This window comes from Cyanistes caeruleus, chromosome 36, assembly GCF_971803275.1.
Source record: "Cyanistes caeruleus chromosome 36, bCyaCae1.hap1.1, whole genome shotgun sequence".
In the NCBI taxonomy this organism is placed as follows: Eukaryota; Metazoa; Chordata; class Aves; order Passeriformes; family Paridae; genus Cyanistes; species Cyanistes caeruleus.
The window spans coordinates 1,250,510-1,272,677 of record NC_141737.1 but is presented as its reverse complement, the minus strand read 5'-3'; the positions used below and the strand labels follow the sequence as shown (position 1 = coordinate 1,272,677).

At 42.2% G+C, this 22,168-nt stretch overlaps 1 protein-coding gene across 8 annotated transcripts in view; it reads right to left on the bottom strand.

Annotated features, from left to right (window-relative positions):
- TBC1D17 (TBC1 domain family member 17) overlaps positions 1 to 22,168 on the bottom strand; it is a 56,212-nt gene that overhangs the window by 4,475 nt on the left and 29,569 nt on the right. For 4 of the 8 annotated variants that reach the window (XM_086871610.1, XM_086871612.1, XM_086871614.1 and 1 more), the window contains 6 exons: positions 20,197 to 20,291; positions 16,434 to 16,523; positions 11,912 to 12,012; positions 9,208 to 9,298; positions 4,332 to 4,423; positions 2,238 to 2,429 (listed from right to left, as the gene is read on the bottom strand). In XM_086871610.1, the coding sequence (XP_086727736.1) occupies positions 2,238 to 2,429; positions 4,332 to 4,423; positions 9,208 to 9,298; positions 11,912 to 12,012; positions 16,434 to 16,523; positions 20,197 to 20,291 (661 nt within the window). Of the gene's footprint in view, positions 1 to 2,237; positions 2,430 to 4,331; positions 4,424 to 9,207; positions 9,299 to 11,911; positions 12,013 to 13,100; positions 13,164 to 13,282; positions 13,349 to 16,433; positions 16,524 to 20,196; positions 20,292 to 22,168 lie in introns of those variants that run through there. The other 4 variants (XM_086871611.1, XM_086871616.1, XM_086871617.1 and 1 more) reach the window with 4 other exon arrangements.

Here is a 22,168-nt window from a genome sequence, read left to right as displayed (position 1 = left end):
TGTCCCCAAACCCTCCTTGGTGTCCCCAACCCTGTCCTCAACCCCGTCCAGATGTCCCCAACCCCATCCCGATGTCCCCAACCCTGTCCCCATCCCCACCCCAGTGTCCCCACCATGTCCCCAATCCCATCCTGATGTCCCCAACCCTGTCCCCAACCCCGTCCTGATGTCCCCAAGCCCACCCCAGTGTCCCCACAGTGTCCCCAGTCCCATCCTGATGTCCCCAACCCTGTCCCAATGTCCCCAGCCCCCTCTTGGTGTCCCTGACCTTGTCCCCATCCCCACTCCAGTGTCCCCACCGTGTCCCCGACCCCGTCCTGGTGTCCCCAGACCCTCCTTGGTGTCCCCAAACCTGTCCCCAACCTCATCCTGATGTCCCCAAACCCTCCTTGGTGTCCCCAACCCTGTCCCAGTGTCCCCAACCCCGTCCTGATGTCCCCAGTCCCCCAGTCCCTTCTTGGTGTCCCCAACCCTGTCCCCAACCCCACCCCAGTGTCCCCACTGTGTCCCCAACCCTGTCCTGATGTCCCCAAGCCCACCCCAGTGTCCTCACTGTGTCCCCAACCCTGTCCTGATGTCCCCAAATCCTTTTTGGTGTCCCCAACCCTGTCCCAGTGTCCCCAACCCCATCCTGATGTCCCCAAGCCCACCCCAGTGTCCCCAAACCTGTCCCCATCCTCACCCCGGTGTCCCCACCATGTCCCCAACCTCGTCCTGATGTCCCCAACCCCGTCCTGATGTCCCCAGCCCTGACCCCAACCCTGTCCTGATGTCCCCAACCCCTTCTTGGTGTCCCCAACCCTGTCCCCAACCCCATCTTGATGTCCCCAATCCCATCCTGATGTCCCCAACCCTGTCCTGGTGTCCCCAGGGCCACCCCCATGTCCCCAACCCTGTCCCCAACCCCATCCCCAGTGTCCCCAACCCTGTTCCAGTGTCCCCAACCCCATCCTGATGTCCCCAACCCCGTCCTGATGTCCCCAAGCCCACCCCAGTGTCCCCACAGTGTCCCCAGTCCCATCCTGATGTCCCCAACCCTGTCCCAATGTCCCCAGCCCCCTCTTGGTGTCCCTGACCTTGTCCCCATCCCCAGCCCAGTGTCCCCACCGTGTCCCCAACCCCATCTTGATGTCCCCAATCCCATCCTGATGTCCCCAACCCTGTCCCCAACCCCACCCCAGTGTCCCCCCCGTGTCCCCAACCCCGTCCTGATGTCCCCATCCCCACCCCAGTGTCCCCACTGTGTCCCCAACCCTGTCCTGATGTCCCCAAATCCTTCTTGGTGTCCCCAACCCTGTCCCAGTGTCCCCAACCCCATCCTGATGTCCCCAAACCCTTCTTGGTGTCCCCAGCCTTGTCCCCAACCCCACCCCAGTGTCCCCACCATGTCCCCAACCCCGTCCTGATGTCCCCAACCCTGTCCTGGTGTGTCCCCAACCCCATCCCAATATCCCCAATCCCATCCTGATGTCCCCAACCCCTTCTTGGTGTCCCCAAACCTGTCCCCAATCCTGTCCTGGTGTCCCCAAGCCCATCCCGATGTCCCCAACCCTGTCCCCAACCCTATCCTGATGTCCCCAACTCCATCTTGCTGTCCCTGACCTTGTCCCCATCCCCACCCCACTGTCCCCACCGTGTCCCCTACCCCATCCTGATGTCCCCAACCCCATCCCAGTGTCCCCAATCCCATCCCCAGTGTCCCCAACCCTGTCCCCGGTGTCCCCAACCCCATCCTCATGTCCCCAGCCTTTTCTTGGGTGTCCCCAACTCTGTCCCCGACCCCATCCTGATGTCCCCAACCCCCTCTTGGTGTCCCCAGTCCTGTCCCCAAGCCCATCCCAGTGTCCCCAAGCCCATCTCGATGTCCCCAGCCCCACCCCAGTGTCCCCCCCGTGTCCCCACCCTGTCCCCAACCCCAGCCCAGTGTCCCCCCCGTGTCCCCACCTTGTCCCCAAGCCCACCCCAGTGTCCCCCCCGTGTCCCCACCTTGTCCCCAGCCCCACCCCAGTGTCCCCCCCGTGTCCCCACCTTGTCCCCAGCCCCAGCCCAGTGTCCCCCCCGTGTCCCCACCTTGTCCCCAACCCCACCCCAGTGTCCCCCCCGTGTCCCCACCCTGTCCCCAACCCCACCCCAGTGTCCCCCCGTGTCCCCACCTTGTCCCCAACCCCACCCCAGTGTCCCCCCCGTGTCCCCACCTTGTCCCCAACCCCACCCCAGTGTCCCCCCCGTGTCCCCACCTTGTCCCCGTCGCTGTCCTCGCTGTCCGTGTCCCCCTGGGCCGCGTCGCCGTCGCTGTCGCTGTCCCCGGGGTGTCCCCAGGTGTCCCCGGGGTGTCCCCAGGTGTCCCCAGCGCTGTCCCCGAGCAGCTCCAGGAGGGCACAGGTGACCAAGAGGTGGAAATTGGGGCAGGGCAGCCCCGTCCAGAGCACCTGGGGACATCAGGGACAGGGTTGGGGACACCTGGGGACACCTGGGGACACACCAGGGGACACCTGGGGACACCTGGACAGGGTTGGGGACACGCCTGGGGACACCTGGGGACACCTGGGGACACACCTGGGACACCTGGGGACATCAGGGACAGGGTTGGGGACACCTGGGGACACCTGGACAGGGTTGGGGACACACCTGGGGACACCTGGGGACATCAGGGACAGGGTTGGGGACACCTGGGGACACCTGGGGACACACCTGGGACACCTGGGGACATCAGGGACAGGGTTGGGGACACCTGGGGACACCTGAGGACACCTGGGGACATCAGGGGACACACCTGGGGACACCTGGGGACATCAGGGACAGGGTTGGGGACACCTGGGGACACCTGGGGACATCAGAGACAGGGTTGCGGACACCTGGGGACACCTGGACAGGGTTGGGGACACACCTGGGGACAGCTGGGGATACTTGGGGACATCAGGGACAGGGTTGGGGACACCTGGGGACACACCTGGACACAGCTGGGGATACCTGGGGACACTTGTGGACACCTGGACAGGGTTGGGGACACACCTGGGGACACCTGGGGACACACCTGGGGACACCTGGGGACACACCTGGGGACACCTGGGGACATCAGGGACAGGGTTGGGGACACCTGGGGACACACCTGGGGACACCTGGGGACACCTGGACAGGGTTGGGGACACACCTGGGGACACCTGGGGACACTTGGGGACACCTGGGGACATCAGGACAGGGTTAGGGACACCTGGGGACGCCTGGGGACATCAGGGACAGGGTTGGGGACACCTGGGGACACCTGGGGACACCTGGGGACACCTGGGACAGGGTTGGGGACACCTGGGGACACCTGGGGACATCTGGGGACACTTGGGGACAACAGGATGGGAAAAAAATGTCCCCCCAAAAAATCCCAAATTATCCCCCAAAAAATCCCCAAAAATCCCCCAAAAATCACCCAAAAATATCCAAAAAATTCCCAAATGATCCCAAAAAACCCCCAATGATCCCAAATGGTCCCCAAAAATCCCAAAAAATCCCAAATGGTCCCAAAAAATCCCAAATGATCCCCAAAAAAACCCCAAAAAAATAAAAAAAAATCCACAAAAAACCCCCAAAAATGGCAAAAAAATCCAAAAAATCTCCAAAAAAATCCCCAAAAAATCCCAAAAATCCCCCAAAAATCCCAAATGATCCCAAATGATCCCCAAAAATCCCAAAAAATCCCAAATGGTCCCAAAAAATCCCAAATGACCCCCAAAAAACCCCCCAAAAAATCCAAAAAAATAAAAAAAAAATCCACAAAAAATCCCCAAGAAATCAAAAAAAAATCCAAAAAATCTCCAAAAAAATCCCCAAAAAATCCCAAAAAATCCCCCAAAAAATCCCAAATGATCCCAAAAAATCCCCAATGATCCCAAATGATCCCAAACGATCCCAAATGATCCCAAAAAATCCCAAATGACCCCCAAAAAACCCCCAAAAAACATCCAAAAAAATAAAAAAAAATCCACAAAAAATCCCAAAAAATCCCCAAAAAATCCCCAAAAAAATCCCAGACGATCCCAAATGATCCCAAAAGATCCCAAATGATCCCAAATGATCCCAAAAGATCCCAAATGATCCCAAATGGTCCCAAAAAATCCAAAAAATCCCCCAAAAATCCAAAAAAATTCCAAAAAATCTCCAAAAAAATCCCCAAAAAATCCCCCAAAAATCCCAAAAAATCCCCAAAAAATCCCCAAAAAATCCCCAAAAAATCCCAGACGATCCCAAATGATCCCAAAAAATCCCAAATGGTCCCAAATTATCCCAAATGATCCCAAAAGATCCCAAATGATCCCAAAATCCCCCAAATCCCCCGGTACCTCCCAGAGCCGCCGCGTCCCCTCCAATCCCAGTTGCCGCTGGAACCTGAACTGGAGCCACTGGGAGCAGCACCTGCGGGGCCCCCGCGCCTCTGGGGGGGATTTGGGGGGGTCTCAGGGGGGGAAACCCCAAATTTGGGGTCCCCGAGCCCCTCCCAAACACAAATTTGGGGTTTTCCTTTTTTTGGGAATTTTTTCCCATTTTTAGGGATTTTTTTCCCATTTTTTTTTTGTTTTTTTCTCTCATTTTTTGGGGTTTTTTTCTCAATTTTCTCGTGGTTTTTCCCAAATTTTTGGGTTTTTCCCCATTTTTGGGGTCCCCAAGACCCTTCCAAACACGAATTTGGGGTTTTCCTTTTTTTGGGAATTTTTTCCCATTTTTAGGAATTTTTTCCCATTTTTTTTTGGTATTTTTCTCACATTTTTTGGATTTTTTTCTCAATTTTTTTCATTGTTTTTCCCAAATTTCTTGGATTTTTCCCCACTTTTGGGGTCCCCAAGCCCCTCCCAGACAAAAATTTGGGGTTTTCCTTTTTTTGGGAATTTTTTCCCGTTTTTTGGCGATTTTTCCCCATTTTTAGGGATTTTTTTCCCATTTTTTTTTGGTTTTTTTCTCTCATTTTTTTGGTTTTTTTCTCCATTTTTTCATTGTTTTTCCCAAATTTTCAGGTTTTTCCCCACTTTTGGGGTCCCCAAGCCCCTCCCAGACAAAAATTTGGGGTTTTCCATTTTTTTTTGATTTTTTCTCATTTTTTTGATTTTTTTCCCATTTTTAGGATTTTTTTCCCATTTTTTTTGTATTTTTCTCTCATTTTTTTGATTTTTTTCTCCATTTTCTCGTGGTTTTTCCCAAATTGTTGGGTTTTTTCCCCATTTTTGGGGTCCCCGAGCCCCTCCCAAACACAAATTTGGGGTTTTCCTTTTTTTGGGAATTTTTTCCCATTTTTAGGAGATTTTTTTCCCAATTTTTAGGAATTTTTTCCCTTTTTTTTTGGTTTTTTTCTCGCATTTTTTGGGGTTTTTTCTCCATTTTCTCGTGGTTTTTCCCAAATTTTTGGTTTTTTTCCCCATTTTTGGGGTCCCTGAGCCCCTCCCAAACACAAATTTGGGGTTTTCCTTTTTTTGGGAATTTTTTCCCAAATTTTTTTTATATTCCTGTATTTTTTGGGGTTTATTTCCCCATTTTTTTTCATTTTTTCCCATTTTTTGGGTTTTTTTCCCAAATTTTGTTATTTTCCCCCCAAATTTTTGATTTTTCCCCTCAAATTTTGTGATTTCCCCTGAATTTTTACAATTTTTCCCCAAACTTTATTACTTTTGACCGAAATTTTTGGATTTTCTTCCTAAATTTTACTATTTTCTCCTCCAATTTTGGTTTTTTTCCCCCAAATTTTGATTTTTTCCCCCAATTTTTGCTACTTTTTCCCAATTTTTACAATTTTTTCCCAATTTTTTGGGGTTTTTTCCCAAATTTTGTGATTTTCCCCCCAAATTTTTGATCTTTCCCCCCAAATTTTGAGTTTTTTTCCCAAATTTTTGGATTTTCCCCCCAAATTTTTGATTTTTCCCCCCAAATTTTGAGTTTTTCCCCGCAAATTTTTGGATTTTCCCCCAAATTTTGGGATTTTCTCCCCAATTTTTGCTATTTTTTCCCAATTTTTTGGGTTTTTTCCCAAATTTTGTGATTTTTCCCCCCAAATTTTTGATTTTTCCCCTCAAATTTTTGATTTTTCCCCCCAAATTTTGCATTTTCTCCCCAAAATTTTTGGATTTTCCCCCCAATTTTTGCTATTTTTCCCAATTTTTTGTTTTTTTTTTCCCCCCAAATTTTCCATTTTCCCCCCAAATTTTTTCATTTTTCCCCCAATTTTTGCTATTTTTTCCCAAATTTTGGGTGTTTTTTCCCAAATTTTTGGGTTTTCCCCCCAATTTTTGCTATTTTTTCTCCAATTTTTACAATTTTTTTCCAATATTTTTGTTTTTCCCCCAAATTTTTGAGTTTTTCCCCCCAAATTTTACATTTTCCCCCTAATATTTTGTTTTTTCCCCCCATTTTTTTTTATTTTTTCCCAAATTTTGGGTTTTCCCCCCAAATTTTGAGTTCTTCTCCCCAATTTTTGCTATTTTTCCCAATTTTTTGTGTTTTTTTCCCAAAATTTTGTGATTTTCCCCCCAAATTTTTGATTTTTCCCCCCAAATTTTACATTTTCCCCCAAATATTTTGTTTTTTCCCCCCATTTTTTTTTATTTTTTCCCAAATTTTGTGATTTTCCCCCCAAATTTTGAGTTTTTCCCCCCAAATTTTCCATTTTCCCCCCAAATATTTTGATTTTTCCCCCAATTTTTGCTATTTTTTCCCAATTTTTGGGTGTTTTTTTCCCAAATTTTTGATTTTTCCCCCCAAATTTGGGTTTTTTCCCCCTGATTTTTTTTATTTTTTCCCAAATTTTTGATTTTTCCCCCCAAATTTTGCTGTTTTTTCCCAAATTTTTGATTTTTCCCCCCAATTTTTTTTATTTTTTCCCAAATTTTGGGTTTTTCCCCCCAATTTTTCAATTTTTCCCCAAATATTTTGATTTTCCCCCCAATTTTTGCTATTTTTTCCCAATTTTTGGGGGTTTTTTCCCCAAATTTTTGGGTTTTTCCCCCAATTTTTTTTATTTTTTCCCAAATTTTGGGTTTTTCCCCCCAAATTTTGCTGTTTTTTCCCAAATTTTTGATTTTTCCCCCCAATTTTTTTTATTTTTTCCCAAATTTTGAGTTTTTCCCCCCAATTTTTTTTATTTTTTCCCAAATTTTTGATTTTTCCCCCCAATTTTTTTTATTTTTTCCCAAATTTTGAGTTTTTTACCCCAAATTTTTCAATTTTTCCCCAAATATTTTGATTTTTCCCCCCAATTTTTGCTATTTTTTCCCAAATTTTTGATTTTCCCCCCCAAATTTTTGGTTTTTTCCCCCAATTTTTTTTATTTTTTCCCAAATTTTTGATTTTTCCCCCCAAATTTTGCTGTTTTTTCCCAAATTTTTGATTTTTCCCCCCAATTTTTTTTATTTTTTCCCAAATTTTGAGTTTTTCCCCCCAATTTTTTTTATTTTTTCCCAAATTTTGAGTTTTTTACCCCAAATTTTTCAATTTTTCCCCAAATATTTTGATTTTTCCCCCCAATTTTTGCTATTTTTTCCCAAATTTTTGATTTTTCCCCCCAAATTTTGGTTTTTTCCCCCCAATTTTTTTTATTTTTTCCCAAATTTTGGGTTTTCCCCCCCAAATTTTGCTGTTTTTTCCCCAAATATTTTGATTTTCCCCCCAATTTTTGCTATTTTTCCCAATTTTTTGGGTTTTTTTCCCAAATTTTGTGATTTTCCCCCCAAATTTTGAGTTTTTCCCCCCAAATTTTGAGTTTTTCCCCCCAAATTTTTCAATTTTTCCCCAAATATTTTGATTTTTCCCCCAATTTTTGCTATTTTTTCCCAATTTTTGGGTGTTCTTTCCCCAAATTTTTGATTTTTCCCCCCAAATTTTTGGGTTTTCCCCCCAATTTTTTTTATTTTTTCCCAAATTTTGGTTTTTTTCCCCCAATTTTTTTTATTTTTTCCGAAATTTTGAGTTTTTCCCCCCGATTTTTTTTTTTTTTCCCAAATTTTGGGTTTTTCCCCCCAATTTTTCAATTTTTCCCCAAATATTTTGATTTTCCCCCCAATTTTTGCTATTTTTTCCCCAATTTTTGGGGGTTTTTTCCCCAAATTTTTGGGTTTTTCCCCCAATTTTTTTTATTTTTTCCCAAATTTTGGGTTTTTCCCCCCAAATATTTTGTTTTTCCCCCCGATTTTTTTTATTTTTTCCCAAATTTTTGATTTTTCCCCCCAATTTTTGCTATTTTTTCCCAAATTTTTGGATTTTCCCCCCAAATTTTTTTTATTTTTTCCCAAATTTTGATTTTTCCCCCCAAATTTTTGGGTTTTCCCCCCGATTTTTTTTATTTTTTCCCAAATTTTGGGTGTTTTTTCCCCAAATTTTTGAGTTTTTCCCCCCAAATTTTGCTGTTTTTTCCCAAATTTTTGTTTTTTTCCCCCAATTTTTTTTATTTTTTCCCAAATTTTATTTTTTTCCCCCCGATTTTTTTTATTTTTTCCCAAATTTCGGTTTTTTCCCCCCAATTTTTGCTATTTTTTCCCAAATTTTTGATTTTTCCCCCCAAATTTTACATTTTTTTTCCCAAATTTTTGATTTTTCCCCCCAAATTTTTGGTTTTTCCCCCCGATTTTTTTTATTTTTTCCCAAATTTTGTTTTTTTCCCCCGATTTTTTTTATTTTTTCCCAAATTTTGTTTTTTTCCCCCCGATTTTTTTTATTTTTTCCCAAATTTTGAGTTTTTTACCCCCAATTTTTCAATTTTTCCCCAAATATTTTGATTTTTCCCCCCAATTTTTGCTATTTTTTCCCAAATTTTTGATTTTTCCCCCCAAATTTTGGTTTTTTCCCCCCAATTTTTTTTATTTTTTCCCAAATTTTGAGTTTTTCCCCCCAAATTTTGCTGTTTTTTTCCCCAAATATTTTGATTTTTCCCCCAATTTTTGCTATTTTTTCCCAATTTTTTTGGTTTTTTTCCCAAATTTTGTGATTTTCCCCCCAAATTTTGAGTTTTTCCCCCCAAATTTTGAGTTTTTCCCCCCAATTTTTCAATTTTTCCCCAAATATTTTGATTTTTCCCCCAATTTTTGCTATTTTTTCCCAAATTTTTGATTTTTCCCCCCAAATTTTGAGTTTTTCCCCCCGATTTTTTTTATTTTTTCCCAAATTTTGATTTTTCCCCCCGATTTTTTTTTATTTTTTCCCAAATTTCGGGTTTTTCCCCCCAAATTTGGTGTTTCTCACCCAGCAGGGGGCTCAGCCCGGGGTTCAGCACTCGCACCAGCGCTCCCACTTCTCCCAGCTTCCTCTTCAGCCCCGGCCCGAAGTTCTCACCCTGGGGGAAAAACCAGGAGAAATTGGGAATTTTTCCCAAAATTTGGGATTTTCCCCCCAAATTTGGGATTTTCCCAACCAATTTTGTGATTTTTTCCCAATTTTTGGGAATTTTTCCCCAATTTTTGGGAATTTTTCCCCAATTTTTTTGATTTTTTCCTTAATTTTCGGGATTTTTTCCCCCAATTTTTGGGATTTTTTCCCCAAAATTTGGGATTTTCCCCCCTGATTTTTGGGAATTTTCCCCCAAATTTAGGGAATTTTTCCACAATTTTTGGGATTTTTTCCCCAGTTTTGGGAATTTTCCCCCAATTTTTGGGATTTTTTTCCCCAAATTTGGGATTTTCCCCCAATTCTGGGAATTTTTCACAAATTTTTGGGAATTTTACCCCTAATTTTGGGATTTTTACCCCCAAATTTTGGGACTTTTTTCCTGGATTTTTGGGATTTCCCCCCAATTTTTGGGATTTTTCCCCCAAAATTTGGGATTTTCCCCCCTGATTTTTGGGAATTTTCCCCCAAATTTAGGGAATTTTTCCACAATTTTTGGGATTTTTCCCCAAATTTTGGGAATTTTTCCCCAATTTTTGGGATTTCCCCCCAATTTTTGGGGATTTTTTCCCCCAAATTTGGGAATCTTTCCCCCCAAATTTGGGATTTTTTTCCCCTAAAATTTGGGATTTTCCCAACCAATTTAGGGATTTTTCCCAATTTTTGGGAATTTTCCCCCAAATTTGGGATTTTCCCCCCTGATTTTTGGGAATTTTCCCCCAAAATTTGGGATTTTTTCCCCCAATTTTTGGGATTTTTCCCCAAATTTGGGATTTTTCCCCAAAATTTGGGATTTTTTTCCCCAAAATTTGGGATTTTCCCTGAAATTTTTAGGATTTTCCCCCAATTTTTGGGATTTTTCCCCCCAAATTTGGGATTTTTTTCCCCCAAAATTTGGGATTTTCCCAACCAATTTAGGGATTTTTTTTCCCGATTTTTGGGAATTTTCCCCCAATTTTGGGGAATTTTTCCCAAAATTTGGGATTTTCCCCCCTGATTTTTGGGAATTTTCCCCCAAATTTGGGATTTTTTCCCCAATTTTTGGGATTTTTTCCTCAAATTTGTGATTTTTCCCCCCAAAATTTGGGATTTTCCCTAAAATTTTTGGGATTTTCCCCCAATTTTTGGGAATTTTTTCCCCCAAATTTGGGATTTTTTCCCCCAAAATTTGGGAATTTTCCCCCCTGATTTTTGGGAATTTTCCCCCAAATTTTGGGATTTTTTTCCCCAATTTTTGGGAATTTTCCCCCCAAATTTTGGGAATTTTCCCCCCAAATTTTGGGAATTTTTCCCCGGATTTTTGGGATTCTCCCCCCAAACTTTGGGAATTTTTTCCCCAAATTTTGTGATTTTTCCTCTGGATTTTTGTGATTTTTTCCCCCAAATTTTGGGATTTTTCCACCAATTTTTGGGATTTTCCCCCAGATTTTGTGATTTTTCCCCCAGATTTTTGGGATTCTCTCCCCCAAACTTTGGGAATTTTTTCCCCAAAATTCGGGATTTTTCCCCCAAATTTTGTGATTTTTCCCTCCAAATTTTGTGATTTTTCCTCCGGATTTTTGGGATTTTTTCCCCCAAATTTTGGGATTTTCCCCCGAATTTTGTGATTTTTCCCCAAAAATTTTGGGATTTTCTCCCCCCAAAATTTTGGAATTTTCCCGCCCGGATTTTTGGGATTCTCCCCCCAAACTTTGGGAATTTTTCCCCCAAATTTTGTGATTTTTCCTCTGGATTTTTGTGATTTTTTCCCCCAAATTTTGGCATTTTTCCACCAATTTTTGGGATTTTCCCCCCAAATTTTGGGAATTTTCCCCCCCAAATTTTGTGATTTTTCCTCCGGATTTTTGTGATTTTTCCCCCAAACTTTGGGAATTTTTTCCCCAAAATTCGGGATTTTTGCCCCCAAAATTCAGGATTTTCCCCCCCAAATTTCAGGATTTTTTCCCCCCAAATTTTGGAATTTTCCCCCCCAAATTTTGTGATTTTTCCTCCGGAATTTTGGGATTTTTTCCCCCAAATTTTGGGATTTTTCCACCAATTTTTGGGATTTTCCCCCCCAAATTTCAGGATTTTTTTTCCCCCTAAATTTTGTGATTTTCCCCCCCAAATTTTGTGATTTTCCCCCCAAATTTTGGGAATTTTTCCCCCGGATTTTTGGGATTCTCCCCCCAAACTTTGGGAATTTTCCCCCCAAATTTTGTGATTTTCCCTCCAAATTTTGTGATTTTTCCTCCGGATTTTTAGGATTTTTTCCCCCAAATTTTGGGATTTTTCCCCCAAATTTTTGTGATTTTCCCCCCAAATTTCAGGATTTTTTTCCCCCTAAATTTTGTGATTTTCCCCCCAAATTTTTGGGATTTTCCCCCCCAAATTTTGTGATTTTTCCTCCGGAATTTTGGGATTTTTTCCCCCAAATTTTGGGATTTTTCCACCAATTTTTGGGATTTTCCCCCCCAAATTTCAGGATTTTTTTTCCTCCTAAATTTTGTGATTTTCCCCCCAAATTTTGGGAATTTTTCCCCCGGATTTTTGGGATTTTCCCCCAATTTTGGCAGTTCCTCACCACCATCTCCATGAGGCTGCAGAAGGCCCAGAAAGCTTCGACCTCCTCGGGGCTGACGCTGACCAGGGGGGTCAGGACCTCGCTCATCCCCCTCACGTACCCTGTGGGACCCCAAAATCCCCCAAAATCACCCCAAAATTAACATTGCCCAAAAAAAATCCTCATTTTCTACCCCAAAATCACCCAAAATCACCCCAAAATCCCCCAAAATCCCCCCAAAATTAACATTTCCTAAAAAAAATCCTCATTTTTTACCCCAAAATCCCCCAAAATCACCCCAAAATTAACATTTCCTAAAAAAAATCCCGATTTTCTACCCCAAAATCACCCAAAATCACCCCAAAATTAACATTTCCTAAAAAAAAATCCCGATTTTCTACCCCAAAATCCCCCAAAATCCCCCCAAAATTAACATTGCCCCAAAAAAATCCTCATTTTCTACCCCAAAATCCCATTTTTCCCCAAAAAAATCCCAATTTTCTACTCAAAAATACCAAATTTTCCACCCCAAAATCCCAATTTTCCAAAAAAAATCCATTTTTTCCCCCTAAGAAATCCATTTTTTTACCCAAAAATCTCAATTTTCCCCCAAAATTTCCAATTTTCCACCCCAAAATCCCCCAAAATCCCCCCAAAATTAACATTTCCAAAAAAAATCCCATTTTCCCCCCAAAATCCCAATTTTCTCCCAAGAAATCTCATTTTTCTACACAAAAATCCATTTTTTCCCCCAAAAAATTCATTTTTTTCACCCAAAAATCCCAATTTTCCCCCAAAAATTTCCAATTTTCCACCCCAAAATTAACATTTCCCCCAAAATCCCCATTTTCTACCCCAAAATCCCATTTTTCCCAAAAAAATCTCATTTTTCCCCAAAAAAATCCATTTTTCTCCCCCTAAAAAATCCATTTTTTTACCCAAAAATCCATTTTTTCACCCCAAAATCCCAATTTTCCCCAAAAATATTAAATTTTCCACCCCAAAATCCTGATTTTTCACCCCAAAATTAACATTTCCTAAAAAAATCCCAATTTTCTACCCCAAAAATCCCAATCCAAAAAATTCCCCAAAAAATCAAAATAAATCCAAAAAATCACAAAAAATCCCCAAAAAATGCCCAAAAAATCACCAAAATTCCCAAAAAATTCCCAAAATTCCCAAAATTCACGGAATTCTCCCCAAAACTCACCGAGGTCGAAGTTGAACACGCAGAAGGTCATGAGGACACCTCAAATCCCCCCAAAATAACCCAAAAAATCCAAAAAAATCCCAAAAATTCCCCAAAAAATCCCAAAAAATCCAAAAAAATCCCAAAAATTCCCAAAATTCCCCAAAATTCCCAAAATTCCCGGAATTCTCCCCAAAACTCACCGAGGTCGAAGTTGAACATGCAGAAGGTCATGAGGACACCTCAAATCCACCCAAAATCCCCCAAAAAATCAAAAAAAACCCAAAAATGCCCCCAAAAATTCCCAAAATAATAAAAAAAAAATCCTAAAAATTCTTAAAAATTCCCAAAATTCCCCAAAATTCCCAAAATTCCCAGAATTCTCCCCAAAACTCACCGAGGTCGAAGTTGAACATGCAGAAGGTCATGAGGACACCTCAAATCTCCCCAAAATCCCCCAAAAAATCAAAAAAAATCCAAAAAAAATCCCAAAAAAATCAAAAAAAATCCCCAAAAATTCCTAAAAATTCTTAAAAATTCCCAAGATTCCCCAAAATTCCCAAAATTCCCGGAATTCTCCCCAAAACTCACCGAGGTCGAAGTTGAACACGCAGAAGGTCATGAGAACACCTCAAATCCCCCCAAAAATCCCCCCAAAAAATCCCCAAAAATCCAAAAAAATTCCCCAAAAAATCAAAAAAAACCCCAAAAAAATGCCAAAAAATTTCCTAAAAATTCCCAAAATTCCCAAAATTCCCCAAATTCCCGGAATTCTCCCCAAAACTCACCGAGGTCGAAGTTGAACATGCAGAAGGTCATGAGGACACCTCAAATCCCCCCAAAATACCCCAAAAAATCCAAAAAAAATCCAAAAAATTCCCCAAAAAATAAAATAAAAAATCAAAAAAATCCAAAAAATTCCTAAAAATTCCCAAAATTCCCCAAATTCCCAAAATTCCCGGAATTCTCCCCAAAACTCACTGAGGTCGAAGCTGAACATGCAGAAGGTCATGAGGACACCTCAAATCCCCCCAAAAATTCCCCAAAAAATTAAAAAAAATCAAAAAAAAAATCCAAAAAAATCCCAAAAAATCCCAAAAAATGCCAAAAAAATCCCCAAAATTTCCCAAAAATTCCCAAAATTCCCAAAATTCCCAAAATTCCCGGAATTCTCCCCAAAACTCACCAAGGTCGAAGTTGAACATGCAGAAGGTCATGAGGACACCTCAAATCCACCCAAAATAACCCAAAAAATCCAAAAAAAATCCAAAAAAATTCCCCAAAAAATAAAAAAAAAAATCAAAAAAAATCCAAAAAATCCCCAAAAATTCCTAAAAATTCCCAAAAAATTCCCAAAATTCCCCAAATTCCCGGAATTCTCCCCAAAACTCACTGAGGTCGAAGCTGAACATGCAGAAGGTCATGAGGACACCTCAAATCCCCCCAAAATAACCCAAAAAATCAAAAAAAAATCCAAAAAAATTCCCAAAAAATCAAAAAAATCCAAAAAAATCCCAAAAAATCCCCAAAAATTCCCAAAAATTCCCAAAATTCCCCAAATTCCCGGAATTCTCCCCAAAACTCACCGAGGTCGAAGTTGAACACGCAGAAGGTCATGAGAACACCTCAAATCCCCCCCAAAATCCCCCAAAAAATCCAAAAAAAATCCAAAAAAATTCCCCAAAAAATAAAAAAAAATTCCTAAAAATTCCCAAAAAATCTCAAAAAATTCCCAAAAAATTCCCCAAATTCCCAAAATTCCCCAAATTCCCGGAATTCTCCCCAAAACTCACCGAGGTCGAAGTTGAACATGCAGAAGGTCATGAGAACACCTCAAATCCCCCCCAAAATCCCCCAAAAAATCCCAAAAAAATCCAAAAAAATTCCCCAAAAAATAAAAAAAATCCCAAAAAATTCCTAAAAATTTCCTAAAAATTCCCAAAATTCCCAAAATTCCCAAAATTTCCGGAATTCTCCCCAAAACTCACCGAGGTCGAAGTTGAACATGCAGAAGGTCATGAGGACACCTCAAATCCACCCAAAATACCCCAAAAAAATCCAAAAAAAATCCAAAAAATTCCCCAAAAAATCAAAAAAAAATCCAAAAAAATTCCCCAAAAAATAAAAAAAAATCGAAAAAAATGCCAAAAAATTCCAAAAAATTCCAAAAATTCCCCAAAATTCCCCAAACTCCCAAAATTCCCGGAATTCTCCCCAAAACTCACTGAGGTCGAAGTTGAACATGCAGAAGGTCATGAGGACACCTCAAATCCCCCCAAAAATCCCCAAAAAATGCAAAAAAATCCAAAAAAATTCCCCAAAAAATAAAAAAAAATCAAAAAAATTCCCAAAAAATTCCTAAAAATTCCCCAAATTCCCAAAATTCCCGGAATTCTCCCCAAAACTCACCGAGGTCGAAGTTGAACATGCAGAAGGTCATGAGGACACCTCAAATCCCCCCAAAATAACCCAAAAAATCCCCAAAAAATCCACAAAAAATTCCTAAAAAATCCCAAAAAATTCCTAAAAATTCCCAAAATTCCCCAAATTCCCAAAATTCCCGGAATTCTCCCCAAAACTCACCGAGGTCGAAGTTGAACATGCAGAAGGTCATGAGGACACCTCAAATCCCCCCAAAAATTTCCCAAAAAATCCAAAAAAAATCCAAAAAAATTCCCCAAAAAATAAAAAAAAATTCCTAAAAATTCCCAAAAAAATCCTAAAAATTCCCAAAATTCCCCAAATTCCCAAAATTCCCGGAATTCTCCCCAAAACTCACCGAGGTCGAAGTTGAACATGCAGAAGGTCATGAGGACACCTCAAATCCCCCCAAAAATCCCCCCAAAAAATAAAAAAAATCCAAAAAAATTCCCCAAAAAATAAAAAAAAAATCCAAAAAAATCCCAAAAAATTCCTAAAAATTCCTAAAAATTCCCAAAATTCCCAAAATTCCCCAAATTCCCGGAATTCTCCCCAAAACTCACCGAGGTCGAAGTTGAACACGCAGAAGGTCATGAGAACACCTCAAATCCCCCCCAAAATCCCCCAAAAAATCCAAAAAAAATCCAAAAAAATTCCCCAAAAAATAAAAAAAAATTCCTAAAAATTCCCAAAAAATCTCAAAAAATTCCCAAAAAATTCCCCAAATTCCCAAAATTCCCCAAATTCCCGGAATTCTCCCCAAAACTCACCAAGGTCGAAGTTGAACATGCAGAAGGTCATGAGGACACCTCAAATCCCCCCAAAATACCCCAAAAAATCCAAAAAAAATCCAAAAAAATTCCTAAAAATTCTTAAAAATTCCCAAAATTCCCCAAAATCCCCAAAATTCCCGGAATTCTCCCCAAAACTCACCGAGGTCGAAGTTGAACATGCAGAAGGTCATGAGGACGTCGCGGAGCAGCGAGGGAGGAACCGAGGGGGGGCTCCGGGCCAGGTCCCGCTCTGGGGGGAGATTTGGGGAAATTTTGGGGAATTTTGGAGAATTTTGGGGAATTTTTGGGAATTTTGGGGAATTTTGGAAAATTTGGGGGAATTTTGGGGAATTTTGGGGAATTTTGGGGAATTTTGGGGAATTTTTGGGGAATTTTTGGGGAATTTTGAGGGAATTATTTTTGGGATTTTTTGGATGATTTTTGGCATTTTGGGGCATTTTTGGGGGAATTTTTGGGAATTGTTAGGAATTTTGGAGAATTTTGGGGAATTTTGGGGAATTTTGGGGGATTTTTGGAGATTTTTGGGGATTTTGGGGGGATTTTTGGGGTTCTTTTTATTTTTGGGGATTTTTTTTCCTTTTTGAGAATTTTGGGGGAATTTTTTTGATTTTTGGATGATTTTTGGGATTTTGGCACATTTTTGGGGGCATTTTTGGGGAATTTTGGGGAATTTTGGAAAATTTTGGGGAATTTTTGGGGAATTTTTGGGGATTTTTGGGGATTTTTGGGAGATTTTTGGGGATTTTTTTTCTTTTTTTTGAGAATTTTGGGGGAATTTTTTTGGATTTTGGGGCATTTTTGGGGGCATTTTGGGGAAATTTTGGGGAATTCTGGAAAATTTTGGAAAATTTTGGGGAATTTTGCAAAATTTGGGGGAATTTTGGAAAATTTTGGGGAATTTTGGGGGATTTTGGGGATTTTCGGGAGATTTTTTTTGATTTTTGGGGATTTTTTTTCTTTTTTTTGAGAATTTTGGGGGAATTTTTGGGGATTTTGGGGCATTTTTGGGGCATTTTTGGGGGCATTTTTGGGAATTTTGGGGAATTTTGGAAAATTTTGGGGAATTTTTGGGAATTTTTGAGGATTTTCGGGAGATTTTTTTTGATTTTGGGGGATTTTTTTTCTTTTTTTTGAGAATTTTGGGGGAATTTTTTTGGATTTTGGGGCATTTTTGGGGGCATTTTGGGGAAATTTTGGGGAATTCTGGAAAATTTTGGAAAATTTTGGGAAATTTTGGAAAATTTGGGGGAATTTTGGGGGAATTTTGGAAAATTTTGGAAAATTTTGGGGAATTTTGGGGAATTTTGGGGATTTTTGGGAGATTTTCGGAGATTTTGGGTGATTTTTATTCTTTTTTTTGAGAATTTTGGGGGAATTTTTGGGGATTTTGGGGCATTTTTGGGGGCATTTTTGGGAATTTTGGGGAATTTTGGGTAATTTTTGGGGTAATTTTGGGTCAGTTTTGGGTGAATTTGAGGTCAGTTTTGGGTCAGTTTCAGGTGATTTTGGGGTCAATTTTGGGTCAATTTTGGGCCAGTTTTGGGTCACTTTTGGGGTAATTTTGGGGTCAGTTTCGGGTGATTTTGGGGGCAGTTTTGGGGTCAGTTTTGGGTGATTTTGGGGTCAATTTCAGGAGATTTTTGGGGCAGTTTTGGGGTAATTTTGGGTCACTTTTGGGTCAATTTGAAGTCACTTTTGGGTCCATTTTGGGTCAATTTTTGGGGCCATTTTGGGTCAGTTTTGAGGGCATTTTTGGGGTAATTTTAGGCTCAGGTTTGGGGTCAGTTTTGGGGCAATTCTGGGGTAATTTTGGGTCATTTTTGGGGTAATTTTGGGTCAGTTTTGGGTGATTTTGGGGTCAGTTTTGGGTCAGTTTCAGGTGATTTTGGGGTCAATTTCAGGTAATTTTGGGTCATTTTTGGGTGATTTTGGGTCAGTTTTGGGTGATTTTGGGGTCAGTTTTGGGTCAGTTTCAGGTGATTTTGGGGTCAATTTCAGGTAATTTTGGGTCATTTTTGGGTGATTTTGGGTCAGTTTTGGGTGATTTTGGGGTCAGTTTTGAGTGATTTTGGGTCAGTTTTGGGTAATTTTGGGTCAGTTTTGTGGTAATTTTGGGGCAATTTTGGGTCAGTTTTGGGTGAATTTGGGGTCAGTTTTGGGTCAGTTTTGGGGTAATTTTGGGTCATTTTTGGGTCAGTTTTGGGGTAATTTTGGGTCATTTTTGGGTCAGTTTTGGGGTAATTTTGGGTCACTTTTGGGGTCACTTCTGGGTCAGTTTCAGGTCCATTTTGGGGTAATTTTGGTCACTTTTGGGTCACTTTGAAGTCACTTTTGGGTCCATTTTGGATCAATTTTTGGGGCCATTTTGGGGTAATTTTGGGTCAGTTTTGGGTCAGTTTCAGGTGCATTTTGGGATAACTTCGAGTCACTTTTGGGGTAATTTTGGTGAGTTTTGAGGGCATTTTTGGGGTAATTTTAGGTTCAGGTTTGGGGTCAGTTTTGGGGTAATTTTGGGTCATTTTTGGGGTAATTTTGGGTCAGTTTTGGGTGATTTGGGGGGCAATTTTGGGTCATTTTTGAGTGATTTTGGGGTCAGTTTTGGGTCAGTTTTGGGTCATTTTTGGGGTAATTTTGGGTCAGTTTTGGGTGATTTGGGGGGCAATTTTGGGTCATTTTTGAGTGATTTTGGGGTCAGTTTCAGGTGCATTTTGGGGTAATTTTGGGTCACTTTTGGGGTAATTTTGGTGAGTTTTGAGAGCATTTTTGGGGTAATTTTAGACTCAGGTTTGGGGTCAGTTTTGGGGCAATTTTGGGGCAATTTTGGGTCAGTTTTGGGGCAATTTTGGGTCAATTTTTTGGGCAATTTTGGGGTAATTTTGGGTCAGTTTTGGGTGAATTTCGGGAGATTTTGGGGTCAGTTTTGGGTCAGTTTTGGGTCATTTTTTGGGTGATTTTGGGGTCAGTTTTGTGGTAATTTTGGGGCAATTTTGGGTCATTTTTGAGTGATTTTGGGGTCAGTTTTGGGTCAGTTTCAGGTGATTTTGGGGTCAGTTTTGGGTCAGTTTCAGGTGATTTTGGGGTCAGTTTTGGGGTAATTTTGGGTGAGTTTTGGGGTAATTTTGGGTGAGTTTTCGGGTAATTTTGGGGTAATTTTGGGTGAGTTTTGGGGTAATTTTGGTGAGTTTTGGGGTAATTTTTGGCCAGTTTTGGGGCCAGTTTTGGGGTAATTTTGGGTGAGTTTTGGGGTAATTTTGGGGTAATTTTGGGTGAGTTCTGGGGTAATTTTGGGTGAGTTCTGGGGTAATTTTGGTGAGTTTTGGGGAAATTTTGGGTGAGTTTCGGGGTAATTTTGGGTGAGTTTTGGGGTAATTTTGAGGTAATTTTGGGGTAATTTTGGGTGAGTTTTGGGGTAATTTTGGGGTAATTTTGGGTGAGTTTTGGGGTAATTTTGGGTGAGTTTTCGGGTAATTTTGGGTGAGTTTTCGGGTAATTTTGGGGTAATTTTGGGTGAGTTTTGGGGCCAGTTTTGGGGCCAGTTTTGGGGTAATTTTGGGGTAATTTTGGGTGAGTTTTGGGGTAATTTTGGGTGAGTTTTGGGGTAATTTTGGGGTAATTTTGGTGAGTTTTGGGGTAATTTTGGGCCAGTTTTGGGGCCAGTTTTGGGGTAATTTTGGGGTAATTTTGGGTGAGTTTTGGGGTAATTTTGGGTGAGTTTTGGGGTAATTTTGGGTGAGTTTTCGGGTAATTTTGGGTGAGTTTTCGGGTAATTTTGGGGTAATTTTGGGTGAGTTTTGGGGCCAGTTTTGGGGTAATTTTGGGTGAGTTTTGGGGTAATTTTGGGTGAGTTTTGGGGTAATTTTGGGTGAGTTTTGGGGTAATTTTGGTGAGTTTTGGGCTCTCACCCAGCTGTTCCTGGTACCCCCTCAGGATTTTGTTCCTCCGCAGCTGCCCCGGGCTCAGCGAGCGCCACTGGAGCTTCATCCGGAAATAATCGTCCCTGGAACCCCAAAAAACGGCTCGGGAACCCCAAAAAACGGCTCGGGAACCCCAAAAAACATCCCTGGAACCCCAAAAAACATCCCTGGAACCCCAAAAACAGCCCAAAAACATCCCTGGAACCCCAAAAAACGGCTCGGGAACCCCAAAAACGGCCAAAAACCGTCCCTGGAACCCCAAAAAACGGCTCGGGAACCCCAAAAACCATCCCTGGAACCCCCAAAAACGGCTCGGGAACCCCAAAAACCATCCCTGGAACCCCAAAAAACGGCTCGGGAACCCCAAAAAACGTCCCTGGAACCCCAAAAAACTGCTCTGGAACCCCAAAAACAGCCAGAAAACATCTCGGGAACCCCAAAAAATGGCTCGAGAACCCCAAAAAACGTGCCTGGAACCCCAAAAAACGGCTCGGGGATCCCCAAAAACAGCCAAAAACGTCCCTGGAACCCCAAAAAACGTCCCTGGAACCCCAAAAACGGCCAAAAAACGTCCCTGGAACCCCAAAAATGTCCCTGGAACCCCAAAAAACGGCTCGGGAACCCCAAAAACAGCCAAAAAACGTCCCTGGAACCCCAAAAAACGGCTCGGGAGCCCCAAAAAACATCCCTGGAACCCCAAAAACAGCCCAAAAACGTCCCTGGAACCCCAAAACCAGCCAAAAAACGTCCCTGGAACCCCAAAAAACGGCCAAAAAACGTCCCTGGAACCCCAAAAACGTCCCTGGAACCCCAAAAAACGGCTCGGGAACCCCAAAAACAGCCAAAAAACATCTCGGGAACCCCAAAAAACGGCTCGGGAACCCCAAAAAACGTCCCTGGAACCCCAAAAAACATCTCGGGAACCCCAAAAAACGGCTCGGGAACCCCAAAAAACATCCCTGGAACCCCAAAAACCATCCCTGGAACCCCAAAAAACGGCTCGGGAACCCCAAAAAACGTCCCTGGAACCCCAAAAACAGCCCAAAAACGCCCCTGGAACCCCAAAAAATGTCTCTGGAACCCCAAAAACTGCCAAAAAACGGCTCGGGAAACCCAAAAACTGCTCTGGAATCCCCAAAAACAGCCAAAAAACGTCCCTGGAACCCCAAAAAACGTCGCTGGAACCCCAAAAAACGTCCCTGGAACCCCAAAAACTGCTCTGGAACCCCAAAAACAGCCAAAAAACGTCCCTGGAACCCCAAAAACAGCCAAAAAACGTCCCTGGAACCCCAAAAACAGCCAAAAAACGTCCCTGGAATCCCAAAAACGTCCCTGGAACCCCAAAAACAGCCAAAAAACGTCCCTGGAACCCCAAAAAACGGCTCGGGAACCCCAAAAAACGGCTCGGGAACCCCAAAAACAGCCAAAAAACGTCCCTGGAACCCCAAAAACGGCCAAAAAACGTCCCTGGAACCCCAAAAACGGCCAAAAAACGTCCCTGGAACCCCAAAAAACGTCCCTGGAACCCCAAAAGCTGCTCTGGAACCCCAAAAACAGCCAGAAAACGTCCCTGGAACCCCAAAAAACGTCCCTGGAACCCCAAAAGCTGCTCTGGAACCCCAAAAACAGCCAGAAAACATCTCTGGAACCCCAAAAACGGCCAAAAAACGTCCCTGGAACCCCAAAAACGGCCAAAAAACGTCCCTGGAACCCCAAAAAACGTCCCTGGAACCCCAAAAGCTGCTCTGGAACCCCAAAAACAGCCAGAAAACGTCCCTGGAACCCCAAAAAACGTCCCTGGAACCCCAAAAGCTGCTCTGGAACCCCAAAAACAGCCAGAAAACATCTCTGGAACCCCAAAAACGGCCAAAAAACGTCCCTGGAACCCCAAAAACGGCCAAAAAACATCTCGGGAACCCCAAAAACAGCCAAAAATGTCCCTGGAACCCCAAAAACAGCC